Source organism: Epinephelus lanceolatus, chromosome 9 (genome assembly GCF_041903045.1).
Source record: "Epinephelus lanceolatus isolate andai-2023 chromosome 9, ASM4190304v1, whole genome shotgun sequence".
Taxonomy (NCBI): Eukaryota; Metazoa; Chordata; class Actinopteri; order Perciformes; family Serranidae; genus Epinephelus; species Epinephelus lanceolatus.
The window spans coordinates 12,473,416-12,501,042 of record NC_135742.1 but is presented as its reverse complement, the minus strand read 5'-3'; the positions used below and the strand labels follow the sequence as shown (position 1 = coordinate 12,501,042).

The window sequence follows — 27,627 nt, the reverse complement described above, 5'->3', positions numbered from 1 at the left end:
GTTATTTCACCTTTTTTTGTTAAGTACATAACTCCACATGTGTTCATTCATAGTTTTGATGCCTTCAGTGAGAATCTACAATGTAAATAGTCATGAAAATAAAGAAAACGCATTGAATGAGAAGGTGTGTCCAAACTTTTGGCCTGTACTGTATATCTTTAAATACAGTTCATTTCTAGTACAGAGCTTTTATTTTGAAGGGCTGTTTTCTGATTTAGAGTAAGTGACTAACTGACAGCTTCTTGACGGAGACAGCAAATTAGCTCAATGACATGGCCAAACTCAAGTATGACACTGCATGTATTAAAATGTGGGACCTCAAACTAAAGACTAAGGAGAAATCTGGACCCCATGGCTGGACCATTTTGGAACCGCTTATCTAAAAGATTTTCAACAGCATGGAAGATTATTTAGCTGATTTCAACAATGTGTATGAGGCCTTTGATGGTTGCTATTTAAGCTTGAGTATACGACTTGTAAGATTTATGAATGGGATTCTCCTTCAGCAAGACTTAAGACACAATAACAAATAGACTGGATAAAGTAAAAGGTAAAAACAAACATCAGATACTTAGAACAGTCTGAGTCTGTCTGCAGCAAAAATAACAATTTATAATGGACGTACAATGACAGTTTTCCTATATGATTACATTACAGACATTGCATTGCTGCCTGCTGCAGCCCTCTCAATGCTGGACATAATACAAAAATTGTTGTTTGCATTAATTAGGCACAAAAATATGGGAAAAAAGGTTCAGGTTAAAAAAAATACCAAAGTTAGACTTCAAAAGACCTTGAATATCTGTAATAGATTTCTCAACAATCTACCCATGATTCAAGATATGTCACTCTGAACCACAAACCACACATGATGCTGTAGGAAAAGATCAGGGGATCACCAGTCATGCAGATTCATCCTCTGGTGACCATGAATGTCTGTGCCAAACTTCATGGCAACTCATCCAGTAATAATGACAGAAACATAAAATATCTGCAGCCTTAAACCCTCAACATCACTGGGGACACTGCATATAAAACAACACTCTACATTAAAGGTGGTGTAGGGATGGTATCTACATATCCGCTGTCAATGAGTTCTGTGCACACGTGAGGTTTTCTTTGCCTCTGAAGGGCAAAGTCTGTGTAGTGGTTTCCCTTCTCTCCACAGGACGTGTCTACTGATGGACTTTGTGTCTGCAGGAGGATCATATTGTCACTGTCCACCTCTTTCACCTGGCTGTAGTCCTCTGGTATGTCTTCCTCTTGTCTCTGAGCAGCCTTGGTGTTTTCTTTCTTGAGGATGAGAACATTGTCACTGTTCACCTCTTTGACTCTGCTGTAGTCCACCTGTTTCACATCCACCCCCTGTAAGTTCTCCACATGTCTCTGAATATCCACATAACCGCTGTTTGTGAAGGGTTCGATGGTGTTTTCTGTTTCGTTCTTTCTCTCCCCAGCCAGCGTTGACTCCTTACAATAGATTTCTGTGTCTAAGAGGAAGCCAGCAGGAATAATCAGGCTTTTCTTCCTTTGTTGAGAATGCGAGGAAAGCCCGTCATCATTGTCCGTCACGATAAGGTATTCCTCCATCTGGTCCTTCCAGGCCACCATAGGAGGAAAGCTCGGGTTGTTGATCAGGACACCGTCGACATCTTCAGATCCCCTACTCTGGAGGTTAGAATCAGTTCAGTACATTACAACATTGCCATTGTCAGGCCCAAAGCAACTTTTTGGATGTGTTGGAAATACAATGCAGACACAGTGTTACCTTGAGAAGTTGGACATCAACTCCTCTTATCTTTGGACCAGGAACAGGGGGCAGAACAAACTGCTTCACACTGGGGAACAAAAGAAAGCCATGAGTCAAATTATCCTCACCATCTTGACACTATGAAAACAGTAATATATGGAGGATGAAAAACGATGTTACTGTCAATAAATAAATAAATCTGCATACAGGAATAAATAAATAAATAAATACAGAAATAAAAATAATGAATAAATGCTGAAATATAAATGGAAAAAAATAGATGCTGAAATAAATACATGTGGAGGTTAGGACCTCCTACCTTATTAATACACAGACACATAAATAAATGAATAAATATAGTTATACAAAACATAAAAACATTTTTAAGATGCTCATTTGTGTATGTCCTATTTATCATTATTTATATATTTAATAATCTACTTATATCCATAATGTTCCACACTTATTAATCTTATTATTCTTTTATTTATTTATGCATTTATTTATTCTTTTATTTTTTTGTTTCTTAATATATTTATTTATTCCTGTATTTATTTACACAATTATTTATACATTATTTATTTATTTCCGTATTTTTTTACACATTTATTTATTTGCTCCTGTATTTATATTTACATTGATATATTTTTCCTAATTATTTATTCATGTATTTATTTACACATATATTTGTTTAATTTTTTATTCCAATATTTATTTTATCGATACTCATTTTTGCCAACATTGATTACACATCTTTTTTGCAGAAAATACATACTGTTTCCTCTTTATGACCAGGATGCTCACTGCTGTTATAACTGGAACTGCAGACAGGACAGAAACCATTATCCAAAACAGTCTGTCATTATGAAGATCTAAAAAAAAAAAAAAAAAAAAAAAAAAGCAAACTAATTTTCAGTGATTGTTAGTACTTGAGACAGTTGCTACCTTGCTATAGACAAAGATCTTCTGAGAACAGTTTTTGAGACTTACAGTTGGGGATTTTCACATAGGTGGTGTTGCTCCACTCACTCCAGGCACCGTGGTCCAGTCTACAGTGCACCTGAACTGTGTACACCGCCCCAGGACTGACGCCGTACAGGCTGAAGTACGTTTGTGTGCCTGACCTGTACTCCTGGAGAAAAAAACAAAAATCACAAAATGTTCACCTCATATCTGAATTAGATCACGGGCTAAACTTTCCTTTACCTGCATTAAAGAACACTGATGAACTGATTTATTATATAATAACTACAAAAAACAGTGAACATAGAAAATGTTTGTCTCACACATATACTGCATGAAATGAGGTCAAAGCATTTGACACTCCTGTTGACAGTCATGGAGACAGCTCCTTTATTGCACTCTGCTGGCTGACTACACAACCATTTGAATGTTTCCTGACCTCCAGAGAAGTAGTTTAATTTCTTCCTGTTTGCACTCCCACAGTTTATGCCAAAGTGAGATTTCTGCTGCAGCTGGGCTAAAAGGACAGGGTTAATCACCTTTATCTACACCTATCACCTGCCACCAGTTAAATTTTATAATCTGTTTGAAAAAATGGATCTTTGGCCCAAAACATCTGAACTCTGAACTCCTTATGGAGCAGATGGCAGCCTCAGATGCTCTATCAGGACTGTTCAAAGGTCCTAATGTTCCTTCACTATTAGAATTCCCCTCTCTTTGGATCAGCCTGCTAGGAAGTCAAAAGTCCCCCAATGAGTGCTTTAAATTTGATAAATGGGTATTTTTCTATTATAGTACCTAAGTACAGTTTCTTACTTGCCAGTTCCTTATTTTAATTGTGTGTGTGTGTGTGTGTGTGTGTTGTTTTCTATAAGAAAATAATGTAAAAGAACCAAATTCAACCCACTTTTTTAGTGACTTTCAATACAAAGATAAGTATGTATATATTTTTAGCATGTATGTAAGTTTGTGTAAACAAAGTAACATGCAATTGTGAGGTTTTTTTTACAGGCAATTCACAGTATCCTGGCTTTTCCTGCAGTCCGGAGATGATTATAACTAAAAACATAAGCTTATGTTTTTTATACAAACATAAAAGACTAGAGCTGCACTTTTATTTTCATTAACCTGACTTTTTTTTTCTTTTCAGATTAATCGTTTACTCAATAAAATGACAACAAATTACCATCACAACTACTCTGAGCACAGGGGGGTGCCTCTAAATGCTTTGTTTTGCCCGACCAACAGTCCAAAATTGAAAGATATTCAGGTAACTGTCATTGAAAAACAGCCAATATCAACATTTGAGAAACTACAACACATTATGCTTAAAAAATGACTGTTCAGTTATTGACTTGGTTGCTTTATCAGCTCTAAAACAAACCTCTAACAGAGTCAGAAAACATTTATAATATGGATTTATCTGTTGGCACCCGTAGTAAAAGACCTCTCAGTCAATTTAAGACTGCAACAGGTTTAAATCCTGTAGTTTACATTTTGAATTCATTTTGTTTCTGTACAGATCACAGTTTGTACCTTTGAAAGGCACTTTTTGTTCTGTCCTGCACAACAAACACAATGTGCAGCAGTCATCCAATAAAAACAACTTTTGTTCTGGGAACTGAAAAGGGTAAAAACAAAGCTACAACACTGTTTTACTGCACTGTGGAAGATGCTGCTTACGTGCAAATTATTTTTTTTTTTTAAAAATCAGTCTTTACCATTTCTGACTCACCTTCCACTTGTTGTTTCCTTGTTTGATTCTTAATTCATATTTAATGGTGACCCAGCCGGACTTGGTGTCTATGTTATAGGGAGGCTCCCATCTGACACGGAGACATGGGCTGTCCTCTCTCTCCTCCACCTGAAGAGTCACGTTCTCAGGAGTGTATGGTTTCACTGACGAGACACAACAAGACCCAGAGGTGCACTAATATGCTCACAAGGACAATGCTAAGATGCTGATGTTTGGCAGGTAAAATGTTAACCATGTTCACTGTCTTTGTTGAGTGTATTACAGCTGAGGATGATGGGAATGTTGTTACCTTTGCAGGTTTCTGGTCATAAATTAAAGTTTAGGACAAATTCAAATTTGATGGGATCACCAAAATGATTACCATTCTTCCTTTCATAGCAATCCATCAATACTGATTTAGATATTTCAGTCGATACATACAAACTGAGTTATTGGTGGTGCCTGAGGAGAGGTCAGGGGGTCACCTGAGTCATTTGGATTAATATCTGAGGATCATTAACATCAATATCAGCCCATTTAATAGCTGTTGAGATAACTCAGTCTGAAACAAAGCAATGAACCGTCAACAGACCAATATAACCATGGCTGCTTGTGAAGCAGGTCCTTGGACCCCAAAGTGTCTTCACAGGGTTACAAGAGGCGAAAATCAAAAATTAGTTAAGTCACTTGAAACCCCTGGGACAAAATCTAATGCAGTGGAGTTACTTCTTTCTCACATGGGACAAGACTCTGCTCCAAATCTAAGTGCAGTGCATGGAGATTACGTGCACAACCACCTGTGTAACCAAACAAAAGCTGTGAAATTTGATCCCAGACTGTACACAAGTTTTACACCGGGCATAAACCAGTTCTGCCTCATTCTGTTTTTATTCGCGCCTCGTGTCTGTCTAACAGTACTTTTCCATTCATTATGAAACTCAAGAAGGCAAAACTGTGCCAATCATTACCTAGTCTCGCTCACCTGACCTTTCTCAAGAAAACAAAGGTCTGGCTGGGCCGACTCTCACTTTGAGATTGGAGAAAAAAACGCCCCGGCTACTTGTACTTCTTTCAACCAATCACAATCGTTCTGGGCGGTGCCACAGCAACGGTGCACTTGCAAAAATATTGCCGGGGGGAAACAGGTTTTGGTGTAACATGCCCACAAAAATATCACCTACAGGACACGAACCATGGCAGAAAAATGGCTACATCCCCACAAGACCAAACACCGCAAAAGTTAGTAAAGGACGTGTTGAAAACGGTTGAAAACTGCTACACAGCCGGAGGTGGTAGGGCGGGACTTTAGCGGGTGGCTCGTTCCGCCCAATGAGAGGCTGATCTCTGCAGCGAACTTCTGCCCACTCAGACTAATCATTACCTGAATCAATACTGATTGTTTTCTGCCGTGTGCCGTCTTCTACTCTGATGAATACACAGACAGAGGGGTTGTCAGTAGTCTAAAGTTTATCACTCCCAGTGTGACATAGAAACACTCTTGAGCAAAGCAGATGAAGCTACTCATGATTATTATTATTATTCATTTGTAGGGATTTGTTTTTATTTTTGAATTAAACTGTCATTTTGTGTCGCAGTTAATCTGTGTCAGAAATACTAATTTTATCCACTGTGGTTCAGTGTTGTAAAACTACTTTTTTATAGACATTAAACAGTAACTAGTACAGGGCAGAGTCAAACCCACGGGAATAACATGGTGCCATAAAGCAGAAAAGCAGCAATTTAGAGGATATTTTCAATACACAAAAAGTGTGCTTTAATGAAATTCTCCTTCAGTAACTGTCTTCGTTAATCTGCATATATCTTTGTCACTCATCTAAATCCTCTTTCTTTGGGTCAGGAGTAACAAAACATACCTATTTCCATCACGTCCATCTTAAAGGTGTCTGAAGTGGCATTCCCGAGGATGTTGGAAGCCACCACCGTCAGGTAGTAGTCAACCCAGATGGAGGTGTGGTTCTTGTCAAAGAAACAGGAGTTCCTCCCTGCTGACCGATAGTCCGGACACTCGTACGTTCCCTCCAATCTACGCACACACAAAGCAAGACATTTACTGCTCCTGTACAACAAAGTTAACATTGCTAAACTGTGCTGTGGGCCGTCATCACATGCTGACATTCAGTGAACAGCTACAGGGCCTAACTGATAACCAGATAAGAGTCAGGCGTGTGATGTCCACATAGTGTCCTCACTGACCACTGCAACATGATCCCAAATGTCACCATCTAAGAGACTAAGAATCAGATTTTCTGACATGTCTTAGGAACCTGATGTCAGTGGTGTCCCCAGAAATTTTCCCATGAGGGGGCCAAATGGGGCTGCTGAAAATCTTGGGGTAGCACACCAAAACCAAAAGCCATACCTGAATTTCAGGAATTCGATTATGCTGTTAAAGTGTATGGGCTAATTGAAAACTGTTTTTCAGATAGGTTGTTTGTCTTTTTCCTTACAAAGAGAAATATCCTCCTGAGACCCGAACTTTTGTTTGGTATGCATACTTAATTTCTCCTAGCTATTTGGGATCAGTAGGACCCGATAAGTATAAAAGATTAGGCATAGTCAACATAATTAAGCCCCAATGACCTCAATCGAGATGATAATAAAGTCCCAGTGTCCTCAAACGAGACAATAATAAAGTCATAATTTGTTGCCATATCAAACTACAAACATTATTAGTCATAAATAAACAAGTTTCAGCCATAAAATGTGATCAGGTTTTGGACCTTGTCCACTTTTGTGTCGGGATTGGCTGCAGACTGACTTGGCAGAGATGGCTGCCATCTTGTTTTTAACATGGATTGTTGTATCGTATTCTTACGAACACTGGATGGCACAAAAAAGTGTCCATGAACGAGGACAACAGGTCTAAGTTAAGTAGAATGAAGTATAAGGCCAAGTAAACCCAAAACGTGATGTCTTCAAATGAGGACACAGGGTCTCAGGAGGATATACAGCTTTACTTTGAAGGAGCGCATTGATTGTAAGGCACATAACATTCACTGGGAACAAGCCTTCTCAAGTTCAGGGGAGACTCGTAGGTATCCATCGAACCCATCTTCATTCAGATATCAAGGGAGTCCTTTGAAAACACCACACCAGATACCTCACCAAAACCCTCCTTCTTAAAAGCTATGCCAACATGGCTGGTGCCAGTAGATGTCTTAGGTTGTCCGGTTTCACAAGATACCACTATCTTTGCCTAACTTTAAAAAATTACCATGCCACAGCCTCTTAAAGACAGTAATGTCAGCAGCAATTGTATTAGGGTGACTGTGGCCCACCTGGCCCTCCCTAAGGGGCATCACTGCCTAATGTGTTAGTGTTTTGTCAGAAAATATAAATGTCTACAAACTTGACATTTTATGTAATAATGATTAATGAAAAGCTCTTTCAGGCTGCACTAAAAGCAAACATCAGCTCACTAACATGCTGATGTTTACCAGGTACAATGCTCACCATCTACCATTACCGTCATCATTTAAAAATTAAGTAAACACAAGATAATTAACAAATAAAAAACTGAAGTATGAACACCAGAGTGTACATGAAATATGTTTGGGATACTTGGGAAGACAATAGGCCTATAAAATGTATATATGTAAGTTTTATGGCCATTCATGGACCAAAGTAGTGGACCAAACCACCAATCAAGCCATGAAAAGTTTAAAACTATCAGTATTTATATCAGCATTTTAGCCCCAGGTCAAGTCGAGTGAGGGTCACACAGGTAAAGCATTTGAGGTCTGCAGGTTTACATGCACAGCAACAAAGATTTGTTCTCACCTGACTGAACACAAGTGTGTGAACAAGAGAGCCGGTAGTTTTCCACTCACCTGTCTACAACACTACACGGCTGACAACTTAACAACAGAGGCTTTACTTCCACTTGATCTCAGTGTGAGTAATTAACTTATCCGAGACTACAGTGACAGTCTACTGTGATGTAAACCCTGGTTCTCGTCTTTATTTTGTGTCAGTCACTCCCCTCTCTCTCCCTCTCCTCCACCTTTCCTGCATCTCCACCGTGACCTTTTGCACAAAGGCAAAATACAAAACAAAAATCTAAAAATGTAATTGGACTGACCTTTCTCTCTCATAATACAGGCGGTGTGTGGTCGGCAGCCCTCCGTCGGAGCCTGGCTCCCACCAGCAGGTGAACGTCTCCTTCTCAGGGGACCTGCAGCCGAGCAGGACTGGTTTCCCTGGTGGAGACATGCCTGGCAACACATGGCGTAAAAACAAACATTAGATCCTAATCCACAATTTGGCACTACTACAATAGTAAGATCATGACTAACATGACAAATTAAAGGGATAGTTCACCCAATAACATTAAAAATCTTTGACCTTTTATCTTTAATGGTGTCTAGTTATGGCAGATAGATAGTTTTAGTTTATTTGCCCAGTTTGGAGGGTTATATGTGGCTGAGACTTGTTTTTCCACCCTTTATTTGTAATGGCTGGACTTGATAAAAAATTAAACAGTAATATCTATTAGGTCAAAGAAGCTGCTGTGAAGACTTATTTTATATCTTTTAGTATCAGCTCCTATGGAAAAAGAAAAGATTTTTCTTCAAGCAGTGATGTAAATATATTTTTTCACTGCTGTGAACACTAAAGAAATCTCAGTGGCAGATCTCCGCACCAAATAAAACCAAAACTATCTGCATGTCTACGTTTGCATATCACTGAGGTAAGCAGATTTTATATTTTAGAGAACTGACCCTTTCAAAACACATTGTTATAAACCAAAATAATGGCATCCAAGCCTTTCAACTTACTGTTGGACTCCACAGCTGCTGACAGCAGCAAGAGCAGTGCCAACCCAAAATGTCTCCTCATCCTGGGACAAACTGTTAGACTGCCCGCCCTGAAGGTGACATCACCAGCTTGTGGTTAATGTGGTGAAATAAACCCGTGGCCTGGCTGCGTGTCTTGTTTTGACCTAAAACAAGGACATATGAAGGGAAAACAACAAGCACAACCAATAAGTGTAAGTACATGTTGTCGCCTACGCATACAGGCCATCTGCAGTTGTATATAACTTGTTGGCAGCTATGATTTGACTGCCAGCAGCGCCTTTTAATCAGGAAAGGGAAGAATAAAAAGATGAGGGGTTATAAGTCAATAAAGACAGATCAAAGGTGAGGCAGCATTCCAAAAGAATCTGGGTTTACCAGAATTAACTGTGCTTTCTTTTAACTGGACATTAGATTTGTATGTACTTCCTCGTTCTAGAGAGCTCATCTTCATTTAGATTCACTGACTCAAATAAAGATCAAATACACACGAACACCCTTCCAATACATGTGATAGTACACTCAGCTATACCACCAATATGTTCCTCAAAGTCCTGTGCTGATTTTCTGCACCTTTTCGGACTCGTTTGAAATTTACTGTAGGCTGACTGATTGGCTCAGAGTGAGCACTCTGCAGGTTTATGCTTCCTGGCTCAGACTCTTTGTAGCAACGCTAAAATGCTTTATGCAATTAGTCATCTAAAAAGGTGTGGGAAAGTGTCCTCCAGCCTGTAATTAACAGGATGCCGCAAATGGGGTCACACCTTTTTACCGATTACTTTTCTTATTTCCTTTTATTTATTTTTTTCAGAAACCACACTGAGAACCAGCTCAGCTTCATGCTGGCGACACCTGCTCAGACAAGTTTTTACAGGATGGCTTGAGCAAGGCGCGATCTAGATTAGGTTTATTAGGTTTTATTTTATATAATATTAGTTAACATTTTACTTGCAGATGACATTTTTTATTCTCATTCAAACCTTCTTATAATTATAATAAACTAAATCACACATCTAAACTAAATACACTTTAAATACTAAGAAAAATCATCTTTAAATTGCACTGAGTCACAACAGTAGAGAACAATCTCCTGGAAAACAAGCTGAGCTGCCACATTATTATGATTTGTACCAAAATAGAAAAAGTATATCTAGTTTATTATAAGTCACATACTGAAATTATGTTACTATTATTCTGCATTTTAAGCCTACCTTTTAATATGTTCCTGCAGAAAGAGTCTACAAACCACCATTCTTGATGAAAACACTACTAATCTCAATTTAACAAATAAAAAATATAGACTCTAGTTTCATTTTAAGGTGTTCCTATTAGGGTTTTCTATTATGGTGGGCAAAAGGATAGAAAAATATTACACTACACTACAAAGAAATGGCTTAACACCCCCTTTTAATGCATAGGTATTACACGTTAACCAGGTGTACATGTTGTGTCTAGTCCCTTTAGACCTACCTGCGGGCACACACACAATAAAACTCAAACAAAAACCATTACAAATTACTAAATATAGTTTGAAACGCATTTATAAATGTTATTAAACTACAGCTCCGGTGTTCACTCACCTGTTGAGGACGTTTGTCAGACCGTCGCTACATGTAACTGATGTTGACACAACAGCAGAGACAGACGTCTTTGGTTATAGTATTATTGTACACACTCTTTTCACACTTGGCTACCGCTGCGTCTACAGGTACGATATGACGTGAGGAAGAGAGGTGTCCTTAGAGTCATGGCGAAGGGGCGTGGCTTGTTGTCGTCAAGGCATGCCCGCCTGAGCACAGCCAAAGAGAGATGTCTCACTCCTACTACCTGGTATATATATACCTAATACCTAGAAATGATTTTACTTCCACATATGTACTGTTTTAAAAAGCCAGTTGGTAGTTACTGAAAAAAATAATTTAGATTTTATTATGTATTGAGTGATTTGTATGTAGGCCTATGTGTGTTGGGGGTAATGTGTGTCCAATGAAGATACTGAGACATAGCAATACAAATTAATTAAAACTATTTATCTCCCTAGAGTAATATTTTAAATAATTTCCCCTCTCACTTTTATAAGAGATTTGAACCTTTTTTTTAAAAAAAATATTATTTCATATAATTATTTATAATTATTCATATAATTATTTCATATATTCTTGATGACTTTACTTTTTAATTTATCTTCTTTTTTTCAGTTTATGTTCTCAGTTGTGTTGTAATCAACAAATGCTGTGTTCTACAAATGTCTGTGTATTCATTAAAATAATAATACAATAAAAAATATAGGCCTGGTGTTTGAAAATACCAGTAAAAAAAAAAAAATCAAGTAACAAATTTTCAAACAAGGAAGGTTAAACACAGTGTTAAAATCCTTGTGTCTGAGTAGTGAATACAAAATGAAATATTTGAAATAGAAGATAACAAATAGAGTAGACAGTAAATTGCAGAAATTGTAAATAAATACAATATGATAATGCAGTACAATACAATATCATAAACGTAAATGGTCTTTAATTTACATTAAAGGTTAGTGCATTGAAAAATACATTTCTATACCTTAAATATATTAGTTTAAAATCTGTAAAAGAAATAATAGGTGTAAGATTGTACACATTAATAGAGTTTAAATGTACTAACCTTAAATTGAAGACCATTTGTATGTCTGTTCATTATATTGTTTGTCTTTACTAGTTACAATTTATGCATTTTTTTTCTTATTTGTTATATTTTATTTTATATATAAATATAATTCTACTCAGACACAAGGATTTTAATTCTGTGTTCAACCTGCTTTGTTGTTTGTAAAGTAGTTGTGCAGTAAAGACGAGGGAAAAAAACTTCAGGAGAAAAACGAACTTCCTGTGTCTCTGGTTCGATGTTGCGCGCGCCTGGAGACCTTTGAGCGCGCGCCAAAAGTGACGTCATTGCGCCCCTAGCGCGCTCTCGCGTCTTGCGCGTTTGCTCTGCAAATTGTTGCAGATTTTGAGACCAACTGCACGCGCTGTGTTTATGATCTCAGCATGAACGACTTCGAGAGTCGCGTGGCCGAACAGGTTCGCCGGTACAAACACCTGTACGACCCCTCGTTCAGAGACCGCAGCTTCATCCAGATGGCCTCTGACTCGTGGAGGGAGATCGCAGCCACCCTGGGGAAGGACGAGGCATCCTGTCGGAGGGTGTGGAAGAGCACCAGAGACTGCTTCGTCAAAGCCAAGAAACGGAGGGCTCGTTTAAAGGGCGAGGGACGCGCAGCCGTGCCGCGGATCCTGGTGGAGCTCGGCTGGCTGTCTCAGTTCGTTAAACACCGAGAGCTGGAAAATAATTCCGACTTCGAGGTTAGTGACAGCAGGCCAGTATGTTAAGACGGTGTTTATACTTTTGTCGTGAACGCAGCTTACTTTACTTTACTTAATGTCTGTACTTTACTTCATGTCTTTACTTCAATTCTTTTGTTTAGTTCATGTGTTTTGTCACATAAAAGTGCACGTCTTCTTTCATGGCCAGTCATGTAATAATGGGAAACAAAGAAGAAGAAGTCCCTTCCGCCGGATGTCCACTGGATCCGTCGCGTGCGCGATTCGGCCGCGGCGCGCACTCGCTCCGTCCTGTGCCGGGCGCCACCCACTTTGACGTCATGTTGATGTAGCGATGTGAAATACGATCCCGAGTTTTCATGGGTGTTTTATTTTGAAAATTGACCGGATACTCTCGTATTTTCTGCGCCCGACTTCCTGTTTTACTCATTTGGTCTGTACAAGTTGACGCATCGTCGCACCGCGTTTCTGGCGGAGCAGCTTATTGACTTGAATGGCCACGATTAGCTCCGGCATCGTGCACGCGACGGATCCAGTGGACGTCTGGCTTTCTTCTCCTTCTTGTTAACCGTTGCACCTGACGTTATAACTATGGTATCTGTAGACGTTCCGCAGATGAGCAGCAGCCAAGCCGCGTCTGAGCAGCGCTGCTGACGCTTGCAGCGCCGCTCCTGTAACCTGTTTTCATGCGCGCTGAAAAACAATCAAGAGCTTCCATGACGCACACGCGGTGCTCAGGCACGGCGCGTTTGCCGCTCAGCTGCGGAACATCCAGAGAGCAGAAGCATCGCTTGTTTCTTCCGCGTGATGCGCGTTTCAGCAAAATAGACGGTGTAAATGATGATTTTATTGACATGATATCACCCTTTGTTACAGTTTGAGTGTTTTTGTCTGTAAAAGACATGAACAAATACAACTATTTCCTCTTAACTTAGCCACTCCTGTTACAATGTCAAAATGAAATCCATCTGACAATGACTTTGTTGACACAATGCTTTTGTCAATGTGACATATTTGCAGGATGGTGCTACACAGTGGCAAAATAGTGGCTTTTAATTGTGGAAATACAGTACTCTTAGGTGCAGGCAGCTCTGCAGCAGCAATTCTGTCTGTGCAAATACCGCATGTGAGCCTTTTGCCAGGCTCCGCCCCTTTATGATGGTCCAACAAGAGTAAGCATGGAGCCCACACTGTAACTAACTGCACTCCCTGAACAAATATTAACATATTTTTGGAGAAATGAAACAGTGATTCCAGAGAGAAGCAGACAGAGGGGTCTACAGTCTGTGTTTGAAGGATATATCCAGGATGTCAAACTGACTCAGCAGCAACAACAGGTTAAAAAGACAAAGATAGTTAGAAGCTAAAGCCGAACTATAGGCTACAGGTCACAGTGTAAAAGTGAACCACCACATCACTGCTGATCGCCACACAACACAAAGAATAATAAGGCGAAACTTTGCTGATATTGAACCATACGTCCACTATGCACACTATGTGATGACACACAGCTGGTTGAATATCAGCAAAGTGTCCCTGCTTCCCTTCACTGGTTCCTGTACAGCAGGGTCGGTCTTTGTTTCACTGTTATAATCATTAAAAAGCAAAAGCAGCGTGTGTATACATTCAGTAAGCTATATCTTCAGTAGCTAGCTAGCTAACCCTACACTTTTCAGGGTTTGGTTTTGGTTTTGGAACAGGAAAGAAACGTATATCTTTTTCCAACCTCTCCAGGTAATGAGTATCATTAATACACGACATGTCCCAGACACAACATTTAGCTCCAAATCCACAAAACCAGCCTGAAAATGAAGGAAATCTGAAACAACTGCATTAGAGTCAATGGAGCACAGCTGTGTTGTTGTCGGACCCTGGTCTGAGCCGGCCCAATGCTACGTTATGATTGGCCAGTCTGTGTCCGGGGGCGAGACTTAGCGACGGGACAATTTAGGTGCATTTTCACCACCTTCCGCTATGGAGTGTGGATCAGACATCCACTTGACAGAGTGTTTTTACATTGAGAGTATGAATTCCAGCCTTGTTGAGATCTTGCACATGGGAGAAGTTTGCCCTTTATGTCAGAAATCTATTCATTTTAACCCAAACCACAATTTAGAAAGCCATCCAGGCAAACTTCTCCCATCAGCGATCTGTATGCATCCTTTGCCTTTCTTTTTTTATACCCGCTCTATGATGGGAACTGCCCATTGGTCCGACAGCCCATTGTTCCGACCATATTAAACCCATTGTTCCGAAGTCCCATTGTTCCGAAATCATCATGATGCCCTGTGGTTAAGGTCTGGTTAGGTTTAGGCACAAAAACCACTTGGTTAGGGTCAGGAAAAGATCATGGTGTGGGTTAAAATGAAAAAGAAAGTGAACACACAAACACATAAGCCGTGAGCCTGCTCCGCCTCAAGCCTTTCCCAGCTGACCCAGAGCCGGTCGCGGCGCACCATCAAGGTAGAAATACGCCCGCCGGGAGCTGTTCAGCACCGCGGACCGTCGGACTAATGGGATGTCGTTACCAATGGGCTGTTGGACCAATGACATGGACCCTCTATGATTACATGCACAACAGCCTCCTCAACCTCACAATGCTCATGAGAGACCAGACCAGCTGGAAACTTTACTATGATGCATAAGTCTGGAATGAACCTAGGCTGACCAAACGTCCTCTTTTGCCCGGACATGTCCACTTTTCACGTCCCGTCCGGGGGGTTTTTATAAATTGATGATAATGTCCGGTTTTCCGTGTGTGTGTGTGTGTGTGTGTGTGTGTGTGTGTGTGTGTGTGTGTGTTATGTTCAGGTGTTGTCACGTAAATAACAGCGCCCAAGCAATAAACAGGACAGACAATAGGATTTTATTTATTTTTACACTACATTTTCACTGAAACCTGACTGAATCCGAACCAAGCCCGAATACAATTTATACATTTTTGACCAAACCCGTCGGGACCCATCGGGACCCGTCGGGCTCGGATCGGGTAGCCACACTCTAGTGTGTGTATGTGTCCCCTATCTATAGGGGCCTATCTGAATTTCTGTCTTTGAGAGATATTATTTTGTAATATAACTGAATTTTCTATCCATACATATAAACTTTAAATATATTAAAATTATAAGGCATATTTGAGTAAACTGTGAGTATCATTTAAGTAGGCTATGTCGTGGCCGGGCCGAGTGTCCTCTTTTTTGGAAATCAAAATATGGTCACCCTAATGAACCTGTTACACTTTGAATAAAATATCTTGACTGCTGAAACTGAAGCATATCAGGCTGTTGAGAACTGAAACAGAATTGGAGCTGCAAATAGTCACAACAAAACAAGAAAATAACTTTCTAACAACTTCATCCAAGTCTTCTTCTTGTGTTGAAACTGCATTTGGCAACCAGCATATTAGGTGCATTACTGCCACCTTCTGCTCAGTGTGGAAAATAAATTGTACAATATACAAATTGTAATTGTAAATGGTTAAAGCTGTGTCTCAGTTCCAGTGTTGAAATATAACTATTTACTCAAGTAATATACTTGACTACAAATTTGAGGTGCTTGTGCTTGTTTCCTTGTCATGTGGTGGTCTTACAGTTTCAATTTTCTTTCTTAAAGGAAAACTTGGAACTCAACGGCGATGCCCAAAAGACACTAGAAGACACAAAAAGACTTGTTCCCCCCATATCTTCATCATCACCGGGTAACTTCTCTTCATCATACTTAGCACCGCTCTCTGGACCGTCCTCGGTAGAGACGACGTCCTCCAGCAGCCCGTCACCCTTGCGTGAATCACCATCACGAGTCAGTGATGCCCATGCTGCCAGACTGGAGCTCCTGGAACAAGAGAGACATAAATCAATGCAACAGGACAATGCAGACTCGCGGTTTGCTGAAGTCATCAAGGACATGCTAGCTAATATCCACCCGAAGCATAAAGCAGATGTTAAATTTAAAGTATACCAGCTGCTATTTGAGGCGGAGAGGGATTTCCCGAAACACTCATGAAAAAGAGATGGCTGCTCCTTTTTACATAGTTTTAATTTTTGTTTTTTAATATGTGTCAAGAATACAAAAACAGTAGTGCAAATAAAGAGTTTTTGTATTTAAAATGTTTGTGTGAATGTGTGGCTTGTTTTCACAAAATACAAAAACAACACATTTGTAGTTGCCTCTGACACCTCAGATAGGATATGACGTAAGAGATGAGTCATAGGAATTGCCTGTCTTCACAACCTGCTCACCTGAGTACAGTACAGTACAGCCAAAGATTGCACACACTGTAAGATGTCTCACTCCAGTCTTCCTGATGAGGTTGAAACCTGGTTAATGTGCATATTATAAATTGAATTTCACATTTACTGAAAAGCTGAAATTACACTCAATCACATGGTAGAAAAACTATTTGCTCCCGTGCCTAATGCTGCTCTCTGCACAGCTAAACTGCACATAACATAAATTACAAAATTAAAGGATGCATCTTCATCACAATTCAACATACATGTATTTTAAGCCTTCAACATTTCTATACAATATCTATGATTTATACGATGTCTGGAAATGAATTTTGCATGATATTTAAATGGCCTTATATTCACACACTCTGGCTATCTCAACGCTCACTATGCCATCCATACAGAGCTAGCTAATATTTAGCAACAGTTAGGCCCACTAGTTTAGTTCTCAAAAAGTATTAACCAGAGACGACTGCTTACATTCAAGAAATTATTATTTTCAAGTAACATTAACAGAAAGTAAAAACTAGTACCTGCCAGTGGGATATGAGAGACATGCTAACACAACACATAAACTACCATTATTAGTTAAGCAGCGAAATTAAGTTGACGTTAATTATGCCACACTTAATTCCCCACAGTTCAGGTCACTCATCTAAATAGTGTTTAATCACTGAAAGGAGGTTAAATTTATTGAATTTATCACTGAATCGACAAGATGGCAATGATTTATATTCTGGTGATGAGCATTTTAGCCAAAATTATTGTACAATTCAAGTCTTATTATCTGTGGAAGCCCATTCCTGCCTGTGTGATGGAGCGGCAGTAGCTCAGTCCATAGGGACTTGGCTTTAGAGCAGGAGAGTCGGTGCTCAAGTCCCTGTCCAGACCAAATATGGAGCATGGACTGGTAGCTGTATATGACAACATCCATCCATTTTCGTAACCGCTTATCCTCTTGAGGGGGGCTGGAGCCTATCTCAGCTGACATTGGGCGAGAGGCAGGGTATCGAACCAGGAACCCTCTTCCTGTGAGGCAACAGTGCTAACCACCACACCACTATGCCGCCTTATATGACAACAGAGTGAAAAAAAATTAAAGTACCCTCTTTTTCATCTTGTAGAAGATGATTATAATGAGAAACGTTCTCAAAGTAATGACTCACTTAATTACTTCAATCTAATGAGGAAACAACAAATAAATTGAAATACAATACTTTTGTTTCTGTGCGAGAAACATTCTCAAAATAATGACGTCATATCTCAAAGTAATAAGCAATATTAAGACATCATTTTGAGAAGGTTTTTCATTATTTTGGGAACACATATTAAATCATTATTTTGAGATAGTCATTACTTTGAGAAAGCTTCTCAGTATTTTAAGATACTGACTTATTTTAACATATACATAGGTGGCACCCTCCTCGGCTGCACTGGCTCTTGGAGAGAATGGATTACACTTGCTTAATTACACCTGCTACCTATAAGTCCTCTTTACAAATGTACATTTCTATACTCATCTTTAGATTTTTATTTGCACCGGCACTTTTGGGGCTGATTTATAGTTTTATTCATATTTTATTCAGAGAGTCAAATACAATGAAATTTCGTTCTTACGTGCACTGTTGACAGTGTGGATTTGAATATCAATAGTATCCATAATAATAATAATAGTAATAATAATGATAGTAAGTCATTTTATTCGGCAGAATCAAGCAAAGTGGTGATACACAGTGCAACACTCAACTTTAATCTCACTTGCAGAACTGAGCTTCCATATTCAAAATCTAGTCGTTCACCAGCAGCGTATCATCTTGGTGCGTACACACTCTTTGACAGAGGCGGCCCGCAGCTGCGTGGGGGAAAACCAAGACAGCGCAGTAGGTGTGACAGTATCACTTTTGCCGTTTCTTCCAGGAAGTAAACTTTTTGTCTTGAACTGAAGTATTTGTCAGGTGCAGCGTAGCAGAGTCTCCGGTCTGATAGAGACGTGTCGATGGTAAAGTTCTGCTGCTGGCCGCCATGTCGGATACTTTGGAGCGGTCCACGAAGATCAACTTGTTGAAGGAGCCGGTGGTGAAGAAACTCTGTGAGGTGTTGGACAAATCCAGTAATAAAGGATGGCGAAAACTGGGAGAGATAGTCGGCAATGAGAAGCGGTTTAAAGTCAGGTAGGCTGAAAGTCTGAATTCAGACTGTAAAGTGTATAAAATCAAAGTGATGTAACTTAGTGTTTCTAATTCCCAGCACTTTCTATTTTATGTTATAACATGTGAAATGCACTAAGACCATACTTCATTATATGTATTGAATATAATGTTACTGTCCATTTTAGAATTAAAATGCCTAGTTATTACTGTACTTAAGTAGTGCAAGTCAAGTAGATGATGTCATGCACATGCACTGTGTTTGGAGCCTTGAAATAACTTTATTCAAAGTGTATACTCACAGGTAGGAGTATGATATAATACAAGAGATACACAAAGGACACTCTAGATAATAAGAATACTTTATACTAGTCCATACCCATTGAGTGCACAGTTACCCACGTACAGTTTCACATGGTGTGTGTTTGGGATACAGGTCAGAGGAAATTGCAGATTAAATAGTCAACTGAACCCATTAAGAAGAGCAATGTATTCAGACAGAGTTTTTGTGAATTTGATAGTACGATTGCTTTATTGAAAGTACAGTAGTACCATTGCCACATAGTGGGATAGTTAGTGGGCTAAAACTGTACATTAGTAGTTGAGGTAGTACGTTGAAAGGCAGATAGTTAAAGTGTTTATATGTTGTATTGACTTAAAAGTGGGGCACACTGGTAGTTCACATGGGACAGGTGCGGCTAGCCCTTGTTGCAGCAGCATACCATACCATGACTTAGTGATAACAAAAATTAGACAAAAAAAACCAACATTGGTCCACAGGGGGAGCCACAGCGACTGGTTGCCTTTTAGCCATTTTTAAGCATTTTTCTGTTGTTATAGCGCCACCCAGTGGCCAATTAGAGTTAAATTTCTCCAGTCACCTTGAGGCATCCTGTTCTACATATCTACCAAGTTTAGTAAAAATCGATATGGCGGTTAGGCCTAGATAAGAAATTAGCTCTCTAGCGCCCCCATTTTGTTTGATGGGGTCAATAATGGAGGGGTCCCCTCAGATTATGTGTGGTCATATGCCTACAAAGTTGCGTGGTGATCGGTGAAACCCTTGAGATGTTATACACCTTTATGTGATGAGCCACACCCTCCGCAATATTCATTGCCTTATAGAAGCTCAGTTTTAGTAAGTTTTCCAACTTTTTCCAAGAGGGAACTTTAGATATTGGTCCCTAGATTATGTTCACCCAGTTTCATGCAGATCGGTCAAACTTCCTAGGAAGAGATCAATTTTAAGTGTTTTTCAAAAAATTTGAAATGAAGGAAAATCTATGAAACCGGAAGTTATGGGTTCTTGAGGCAAATGTGTTCCTCATGAGGAGAGGCATCTCTGTGCAAAGTTTCATGTCTCTACGACATACAGGGCACGAGATATGCCCATTCAAAGTTTGCAATTTCAATTGGTAGCTATAGCGCCCCCCTTTGGCCAATTGATGTAATATTGCTTCATTCGCAGAATGACACACCCATGCACAGAGTTTTCGTCACATAAGATAAGATGGTGTATGTATGTACACCTACAGATGAGTCAGTGATGTAGTAGATTATAATGATGTAATAAAACTATCACGTTCAAGTGATGCAGTCTGCTCCCGGGGTCATGCAGTTCAGTGACACAAATTAAAGGACCAATCTGTAGGTATTTGACAGGTTTAATATCATATATATAATTGAGAAATTAGAGACGCAGAGAGAGAGCGGCTTGGTCTTGGCAAGGTGCTGGAAACATCCATAAGCCCAAAGCGGTAGAAAAGATTTCCGCACACTTACATCTACGCAGTAGTTCACTTTATTGATGAGTTTTTGGTCTCTTTGGCCTTCATCAGAGCGTACATAAGCATACATTTTTTTTTTTAAATCCTCTACCACCAGGGGTAGTGCACAGGTGTATGTTACACACTGCCAATGATGACACTAAGATTGGTTACTTTTACCTTTTGTTGCCTTATATACGCTCTGATGAAGGTCAAATAGACCAAAAGCTCAACAATAAAGTGGAACACTGCACAGATGTAAGTGTGCAGAAATCTTTTCCTGTCAATCAGTTTAAGCATTTTTTCAGTCCTGTGTTTTGAAATTGTGTGCTTGAGATAATACGCTATCTTTCACATTAAGAGCACAATTATACCGCCAATCGTACTTACAAGATGTAAAGGAAAATAACATTTAAAGGTCCAGTGCAAAGGATTTAGTGGCATCTCGCAGTGAGGTCGCAGAGCTAAAACTTCTCCCGTGTGCCAAGCTTGTACGACAACTATGGTGGCTGGCTGACGCAAAGTAATTTTAGTATAATACTAAAATAGAAGGAAAAGACCACAATAACCTAAAGGACATAAAGTGTACAGTGACGTCCCTACTGCAGGTGTTTTATAGGAGGTGAGACGTATTTGACCACTGTTGTTCGGATTATGAAAATACAATGGTACTTCTGTCATGTAGCGGCCCATCTCGACATGAGCCTGTTAAACAGTCCTAAGTGAGAGAAATGCTGCTGTAGGAACGACAACAAGAGACCAGTAATCTCAAGGAAAGTGAAATGAGATGATGGCGACATTAAGACGGTGACCAAGTGGTAGAATGGCACTGTCTGGAGCCAGTGTTTGGTTTGTCCCCTTAATCACCACTCAGTTTCACATTATTGTACGATCACCTAGTCTAGATACTGTACACTTTCAGTCCAGCTTGCCTTTATATAGTAATTACATGTTTATGCTACCTTTTGTGAAGCTGTATGTCCACATCTGCATCTTCTAAATTTGTGCAAATACACAGAGCTACATACTACTGCATGACAAGGCTCCCACAGTCATGGAAAACCTGGAAAAGTCATGAAATTACATAATTCTCAGGCCTGGTAAACTCATGGAATTAGTAAAAATCCTTTAAGGTTTTGGAAAAGTGAAGGAAATTTGTTGTGTGTAATGAAACTGTTACAGGAAACCTCAGTGGAAAACATTGCACGTAATGTAACAGCAAATTTGTTTTCTGCCGCTGCTGACGTAGCTCTGAAAATGCATCGATGTGTGACGTGTTGTTTACCTTCACATACGTCTCTTCATTTTCTCTGCGTTCAGTCTCTCCTTCCATGTGTGCCAGTTAGTTGGAATTATGTTTGAATAGGGTTTGAATCTGATATGACTGAGGGAGAATAACATTGTGACAGTGTCCCAAAGCTGCCATATCTGTACTATGGCCCACTACTACTTTTAAATTGTGGAAAGGGTCATGAAAGTGTTATAATGGATCCTTGTAACATCATGGAAAAGTTCTGAATTTTTGTCCATGAAAATGTGTAGGAGCAAATTCCTTGTTTCTGTCAACATATTTGTCCAATAGATTTGATTCTGATATCTGAAATGTGACGTGCTGTCGTTCTCCAGCTCAGACGACATGGAGATGTGCTCTCTGAAGGTGCTGGAGCTGGAGGGAAGTCCGAGCCGCATGCTGCTGAGGCTGATGGGAGAGCGAGGCTGCACCACGGGTCATCTGGTTGACTACCTCCAAACTCTGGGCAACTCGGAGGCCCTGCAGTGCCTGAAACCATCAGGTACAGTAAATACGCCTCCAGGCTGGCTATCATGTTGTCAGGTATCCAAAGTAGGCTGATGTTTGTTCTGTGTGTTGAATTTATGACTCACTTCATGGTGCAGACACTTATAGTACACTGCCAGGCAGGTTACAGTCAGTGCAACACTAGACAAGCATGCATTCAAGTATCAGTTTGGGTTTTTGAAAGAGGAAACATGTTTATTCCAACATTACAATATTGGTAGTGTGGTAAGTAAAGTGAAACTGCATGCGCACTTTTGGGAAACCACAACGCCGTATAAACCCAGTTTGGTGATTTTGATACATGACATTAAATGTTCTTTGCTACAGATACGTGAAACCAATCGAAAATCAGAGTGACAATTTAAAACAAAGTGTGAATTCAAAGTAAAAGTCTCCTAAATCTACAGCCCTGCAGATCCTCATTCAGCCCCAGTCGGTGGCTCTCATATCTGGACATAATCTACGCCTGAGCTGTCACGCTGTGGGCAAATCTCCAGTACAGTACCAGTGGTTCAAGAGCAAGGAAGAGGTGAGCTTTTATCGCTGCACATCAGTATTGTCTAGCTCAGGATTTGAAGGAAATTTAGAGATAAAACAATGAGTCACAAACTGCAGTTAGAGTGCCAAATGAACAGGCCTGGGCCTGAAATCTGCTTCACTACAGCCTCTCCATTCTCCTGGCTTGAATGCCCAGAACAAAACATTTTGCAGCTATAATACTGCAGCTTTATGAACTCATGGTCCCTTTTTTGTTTTAGTCATTTAAAGTAGTTAAAGAAGCTGAAATAAAGATTAAAAAAAAAACATGATATGAGGTTATACAGCAAACACAGTGAGACACTCCTCTGGCAGCTCTGCATTCCCAGATTGAGAAACATTTGTACATCATGTCTTTATTAGTCCATAATGTTGACATGAATAGCATGCTGTAGGTTGTTTTACATGTTGTGTGTCTGAAACTTTGCTGTAAAGGAAATGTTTAATACTTACTGGCCCTGCTCCCAAACCTAAGTTAACAAAACAATTTCTTTAATACAGTCTTCAAGCTTTCCAGGAGGTGTACTTGCATTTACCTGCAGTGGACAATATGTTAAATGCACAAACTCTTAGCTGCAAAACCTTTCAGATACTCATCCATCCTCCCTTCCTACAGGTGTCGAAAGAGGCTCTTAAGGTTATACTATACAGGATTTTCCCTTAATAAACATTATGTACAGACGTATACAGAAGTAATCCCTCTCAATCATCACTTATGACCCACTAGAATTGTGTGGACATATATTTTTCTGCACAGACTGCTTCTTTGCTGTGTTCAGGACGTTTCTGGGCGTGTACCCCCACAGTGCTCAGGTGAGGTCAGGGCTTTATTAGCTGAAAAAAAAAAACAGCGAGGTGAAACAACAAATGAGAGTGAATCTGGGATTGGCTTTTGCATCTTATCCCAAACTACAGGCACAATCTTTGACAATTACAACCTTCAATTGTGCTGTGTGTGTTGGACCACTAAAAGTGAACTGGTCAAATTACTCACTGTTTCCCTTTTCCACCAAAACCCAAAACAAGTTATTCAGAGCTGGTTAATTTCAAGAGGAAATGTTACATATACAGCACTTTACTTCAGCATGGCTCTCACCCTCTCCACAATGCTCTGGTCGAACAGAGGAGCACCTTCAGCCTGAGACTGATTGCTCCTAAATGCACCACTGAGCGCCACAGAAAGTCATTCTTACCTGTGGCCATTAAACTGTACAACTCCTCCCTCTGATGATCGGACTCATTTGGCTATTTATAAAACAAAACAAACAATATAACTACTCATTCGCATTTCATTTATAACGCTACAACCGTTTCATTGTATATTGTATATATTTCAGATTGTCTACTTTACTATTTTATTATTTATTTTTATTTTATTGTCTACTTTAATATTTATTTTATTTTATTTTAATGTCTACTTTAATATTTTATTTTATTTATTTTCATTGTCTATTTTAGTATTTTATTTATATCTTCATCTTTATCTCTTGTTTCCATTCGTGCTGTATTTCTATTTCTACTTTGCACGGAGCACTGGAACAAAAACAATTTCCCCCCGGGGATTAATAACGTATTCTGAATCTGAATCTGAATCTGAATCTTAAATCCATCCACATACTTTTACCTTTTATTTATCTGAAACTAGAGTTCGACTGCTGCTTTTGTAAAGGATGGCACTTTGTTTTGCCAGCATTCTGTCTTTAAATTCGATATTTTCTTACACAAATATTGGGCTTGGATTGCTTGCTTCTGCATAGTTTTCTTCACAACTAAAACTAAAACCCTAACAGGCATCTTATGCATTCAGTAGGATACACTCAGATACATGTATTGGACATGATAACATTTTAAAGAGTTACTAGAGTGAGGGAAGGAGAGCTAATATGAAGAAGGGTGTAAGGAGATAAGACGTAAGCCTGCAGATGGGGAACGCTGTTTCTCTTCTGGACTGTAATAATGTTACACTTTGCTTTTTGGTAAATATGATTCATATCTTTACACATCCTCAGGTGCCAAACTGCTCCTCTCCAGACCTGGTGATAAGTCCAGTCCATCTGAAGGATGCCGGCTTTTACATCTGCAGGGTCAACAGTGGAGACACGTTTGAATTCAGCCAGTGGGCTCAGGTGGACGTCCTGAATGTCACCATGTCATGTGGTGAGATACTGAATGTGTTTAAAGGGACAGTTCACCCCCAAATCAATACATAGTGTTGGAGATATCTGCCATAGAGTTGTGAGCAGTTTAGTGTAGGAACTATTTTCTTTTTACCGAACTACACCCGCCAACTGTATCACCACGCAGAAGGAAGCGTGCATTTGTTGCTAGCTCACTGAGCACCACTGAACTAGCTAACGTTACAGCTTAGCCGGGGGGGACGCCATTAATGTTGAGCCTCTCATCCATAAGTAGATGCACGCTTCCTTCTGCGTGGTGATACAGTTGGAAGGTGTAGCTTGGTAGAAAGAAAATAGTTCCTACATGAAACTGCTCACAACAAGGTCTGCTGATTATCTTGAGTAACCAGGTCATGATTTCTGGAAAGAGACATTGCTGTGGAGTTTTTCAAATCTATTTTTTGGCGCTTTGAGCACCACAAGCTGAGTGCCATCTAGTTTCATTATATTCAAGAGAAGGCAGACATTTCTATGGCCGGTAAAACATGTGTTTTTCATTTATAAATGCCTTTTGTCTCTTTTGATTTGAACTATTTCAATTGTTTTACATATTTTAAAGTGTCTGCATTAGTTGAAGGACATGAAATGTTCATGTTTAGAATAAGTGACTCCTGTAGCAACTGGACCTCTCTCTGGACCCTAACTCTTATAATATATCCTGTGAGAATTACTAGCTGAAGCAGGAATCTTTTAACTAGATACAGTAGATAATGTACTTATGATGTGTTCTCTCCCTCTGCTACCAGGGCAGAGTTATCATTCCTTGGAGGGTCGGCTGAAGTTGGTGATCCAGCCTCAGTCCCAGCGGCTACATGTTGGGGAAAACCTGCAGCTGGAGTGTGGAGCCGTGGGACGACCGATCCCTCGGTACCAGTGGCACAGAAATGGAGTCCCGGTCCCTAACGCCACAAAGAGGAAACTCACGGTTAGGAGACGTTGTATAAGTAGTACTGATACAAAAATGTAACCCTTAACTTCTTGTTTGGACTCTTTCTCCAATTATAGTTCTCAGACATCACAACATGCAAGCATTTTACTTACTTACTAAGGGGACAGAGTCTTAATAAATACATCTGTGCATTTCAGATTCCTCACTCGATGCAGGATCACCACGGCAGGTATCGCTGTGAGATCAGCAGCAGCACTGAGAGAATGTGGACCAATGAGGTTAACGTCGTGATTGGTATGTCACACTTCAGTAAATTTATTGACACTGTTATTACAGCGCTGTGAGACCCGCTCTGTTGTGGTTACGTCTGAGTGATTATTTGCTCTGCTCTTGACCGAAAGAACCAGGGATATCTGTCCAGATTTCAGAGGCAATGGAGTGCTCTGAAGGTAGAGTTGAAAGCATCGGTGTATCAAATGGCAGCAGGGTAACGACTAGAGGGTTTTAAATGCATGCAAGTGTTAATTATAACTCTGTAACTGCACGTGGGTCCTGATTATTGTCACATAAACACTAACCAGTACAGTACTCACAGGGTTTGATCTACAAGGTTTCACATGCATGATTTTTTGATTTTACTAAAATCATTACTTTTAATCAGTTGTACTCTAAATGATGGCTGCGTTCTATGTTTATCTTACTGTCAACAAATTAAATGAAAAGACCAAAACCAGAGGAACTGATCCTGTCAGCCTGTAGTATTATCTGTGTATCAAAGCAAGATATAGCTTATTCGTCTGTGCCATTGTTGTCTGAAAAACACTATTAACTATAAACCACATATTGTTGAGTCACACCGTTGCACAGGTGACATGTTTTTTTGTTAGAATTAATACATGTACCATCTTGCCACAGCTGTAATACTCACCAGAGCAGCAAATATGTCTGAAAATAGTCCCCAATAAATGCATGTATTGCTCTTGTTTGAGTAACATTTGCTAAACAACTACAGTGACCAGCTGTGACTGTTGAATTCTAAGTCAGTACTGATCTTTAAAATAATAATTTGGCCAATAGACGATGCTGATACAGACAATTTTTGTTGTTGTTGTTTATTTAGCATACAGAGGGAAAAACATTCACCTGTACCTTACAGCCTACTTCTGATGCGTGTTTTTCTTTACAAACGTAAGCATCTCTGCCTTGATGTAGCTAGATGTGAGATGCAGAGCAACATGACAACAAACCAGCACAGCACCTTTTAACCTCTTGCGTCATGCCAGAGTCAGAACCGGCTAGTGGCTTGTCTTCCGAATCAGCAGCCATTTAGCCGGCAAAAAAACTGATGTGACACTACAGATAAACATCTTCCAGTGCCACTGGTGAGTGACATCTTAATTGCTGACAGGCTGATGGCAGTCAACAAGGCGAATATTGGCCACAGATAAAGCAGTGCATCCCTATTGAGCTTATGTCAGAAATAAAACCATCTTTTAGTGACC

The 27,627-nt window shown here is 39.7% G+C and overlaps 3 protein-coding genes across 5 annotated transcripts in view; 2 read left to right on the top strand and 1 right to left on the bottom strand.

Annotated features, from left to right (window-relative positions):
- Positions 1 to 163: 163 nt before the first annotated feature.
- prlrb (prolactin receptor b) lies at positions 164 to 10,990 on the bottom strand. Of its 2 annotated transcripts, none has more exons than XM_033618581.2 (9): positions 10,846 to 10,990; positions 9,248 to 9,411; positions 8,551 to 8,683; positions 6,323 to 6,492; positions 4,449 to 4,612; positions 2,741 to 2,882; positions 2,526 to 2,622; positions 1,769 to 1,838; positions 164 to 1,668 (listed from the first exon to the last, which is right to left on the bottom strand). In XM_033618581.2, the coding sequence occupies exons 2-9, from the start codon at positions 9,306 to 9,308 to the stop codon at positions 1,045 to 1,047; spliced, it is 1,461 nt and encodes a 486-aa protein (XP_033474472.1). In that variant the 5' UTR covers positions 9,309 to 9,411; positions 10,846 to 10,990; the 3' UTR covers positions 164 to 1,044. The 2 variants fall into 2 exon arrangements, with proteins under 2 accessions (XP_033474472.1, XP_033474473.1); XM_033618582.2 differs by having other exon boundaries at positions 2,526 to 2,571.
- A 1,167-nt stretch (positions 10,991 to 12,157) lies between these two features.
- Positions 12,158 to 16,688, top strand: LOC117252199 (uncharacterized). The gene is made up of 2 exons (XM_033618918.2): positions 12,158 to 12,603; positions 16,195 to 16,688. Exons 1-2 carry the CDS (start codon positions 12,289 to 12,291, stop codon positions 16,582 to 16,584), a joined length of 705 nt encoding a protein of 234 aa, XP_033474809.1. The 5' UTR covers positions 12,158 to 12,288; the 3' UTR covers positions 16,585 to 16,688.
- A 2,008-nt stretch (positions 16,689 to 18,696) lies between these two features.
- malt1 (MALT paracaspase 1) overlaps positions 18,697 to 27,627 on the top strand; it is a 16,623-nt gene continuing 7,692 nt past the window's right edge. The window contains exons 1-7 of one of the 2 annotated variants that reach the window (XM_033619864.2): positions 18,697 to 18,982; positions 22,351 to 22,517; positions 22,930 to 23,051; positions 25,069 to 25,216; positions 25,983 to 26,161; positions 26,323 to 26,419; positions 26,527 to 26,574. In XM_033619864.2, the coding sequence (XP_033475755.1) occupies positions 18,834 to 18,982; positions 22,351 to 22,517; positions 22,930 to 23,051; positions 25,069 to 25,216; positions 25,983 to 26,161; positions 26,323 to 26,419; positions 26,527 to 26,574 (910 nt within the window). In that variant the 5' untranslated portion in view covers positions 18,697 to 18,833. The remainder of the gene's footprint in view (positions 18,983 to 22,350; positions 22,518 to 22,929; positions 23,052 to 25,068; positions 25,217 to 25,982; positions 26,162 to 26,322; positions 26,420 to 26,526; positions 26,575 to 27,627) is intronic. The other variant, XM_033619865.2, reaches the window with a different exon arrangement.

Coding starts and splice junctions, on each gene's coding strand:
- prlrb (XM_033618581.2), bottom strand. CDS start 9,308: ATGAGGAGACATTTTGGGTTGGCACTGCTCTTGCTGCTGTCAGCAGCT. Junction 2,883..4,448: donor AAGGAAACAACAAGTGGAAG/GTGAGTCAGAAA, acceptor TTTTTTCTCCAG/GAGTACAGGTCAGGCACACA. Junction 1,839..2,525: donor CTGGTCATAAAGAGGAAACA/GTATGTATTTTC, acceptor TTTGTTCCCCAG/TGTGAAGCAGTTTGTTCTGC.
- LOC117252199 (XM_033618918.2), top strand. CDS start 12,289: ATGAACGACTTCGAGAGTCGCGTGGCCGAACAGGTTCGCCGGTACAAA. Junction 12,604..16,194: donor AAAATAATTCCGACTTCGAG/GTTAGTGACAGC, acceptor TCTTTCTTAAAG/GAAAACTTGGAACTCAACGG.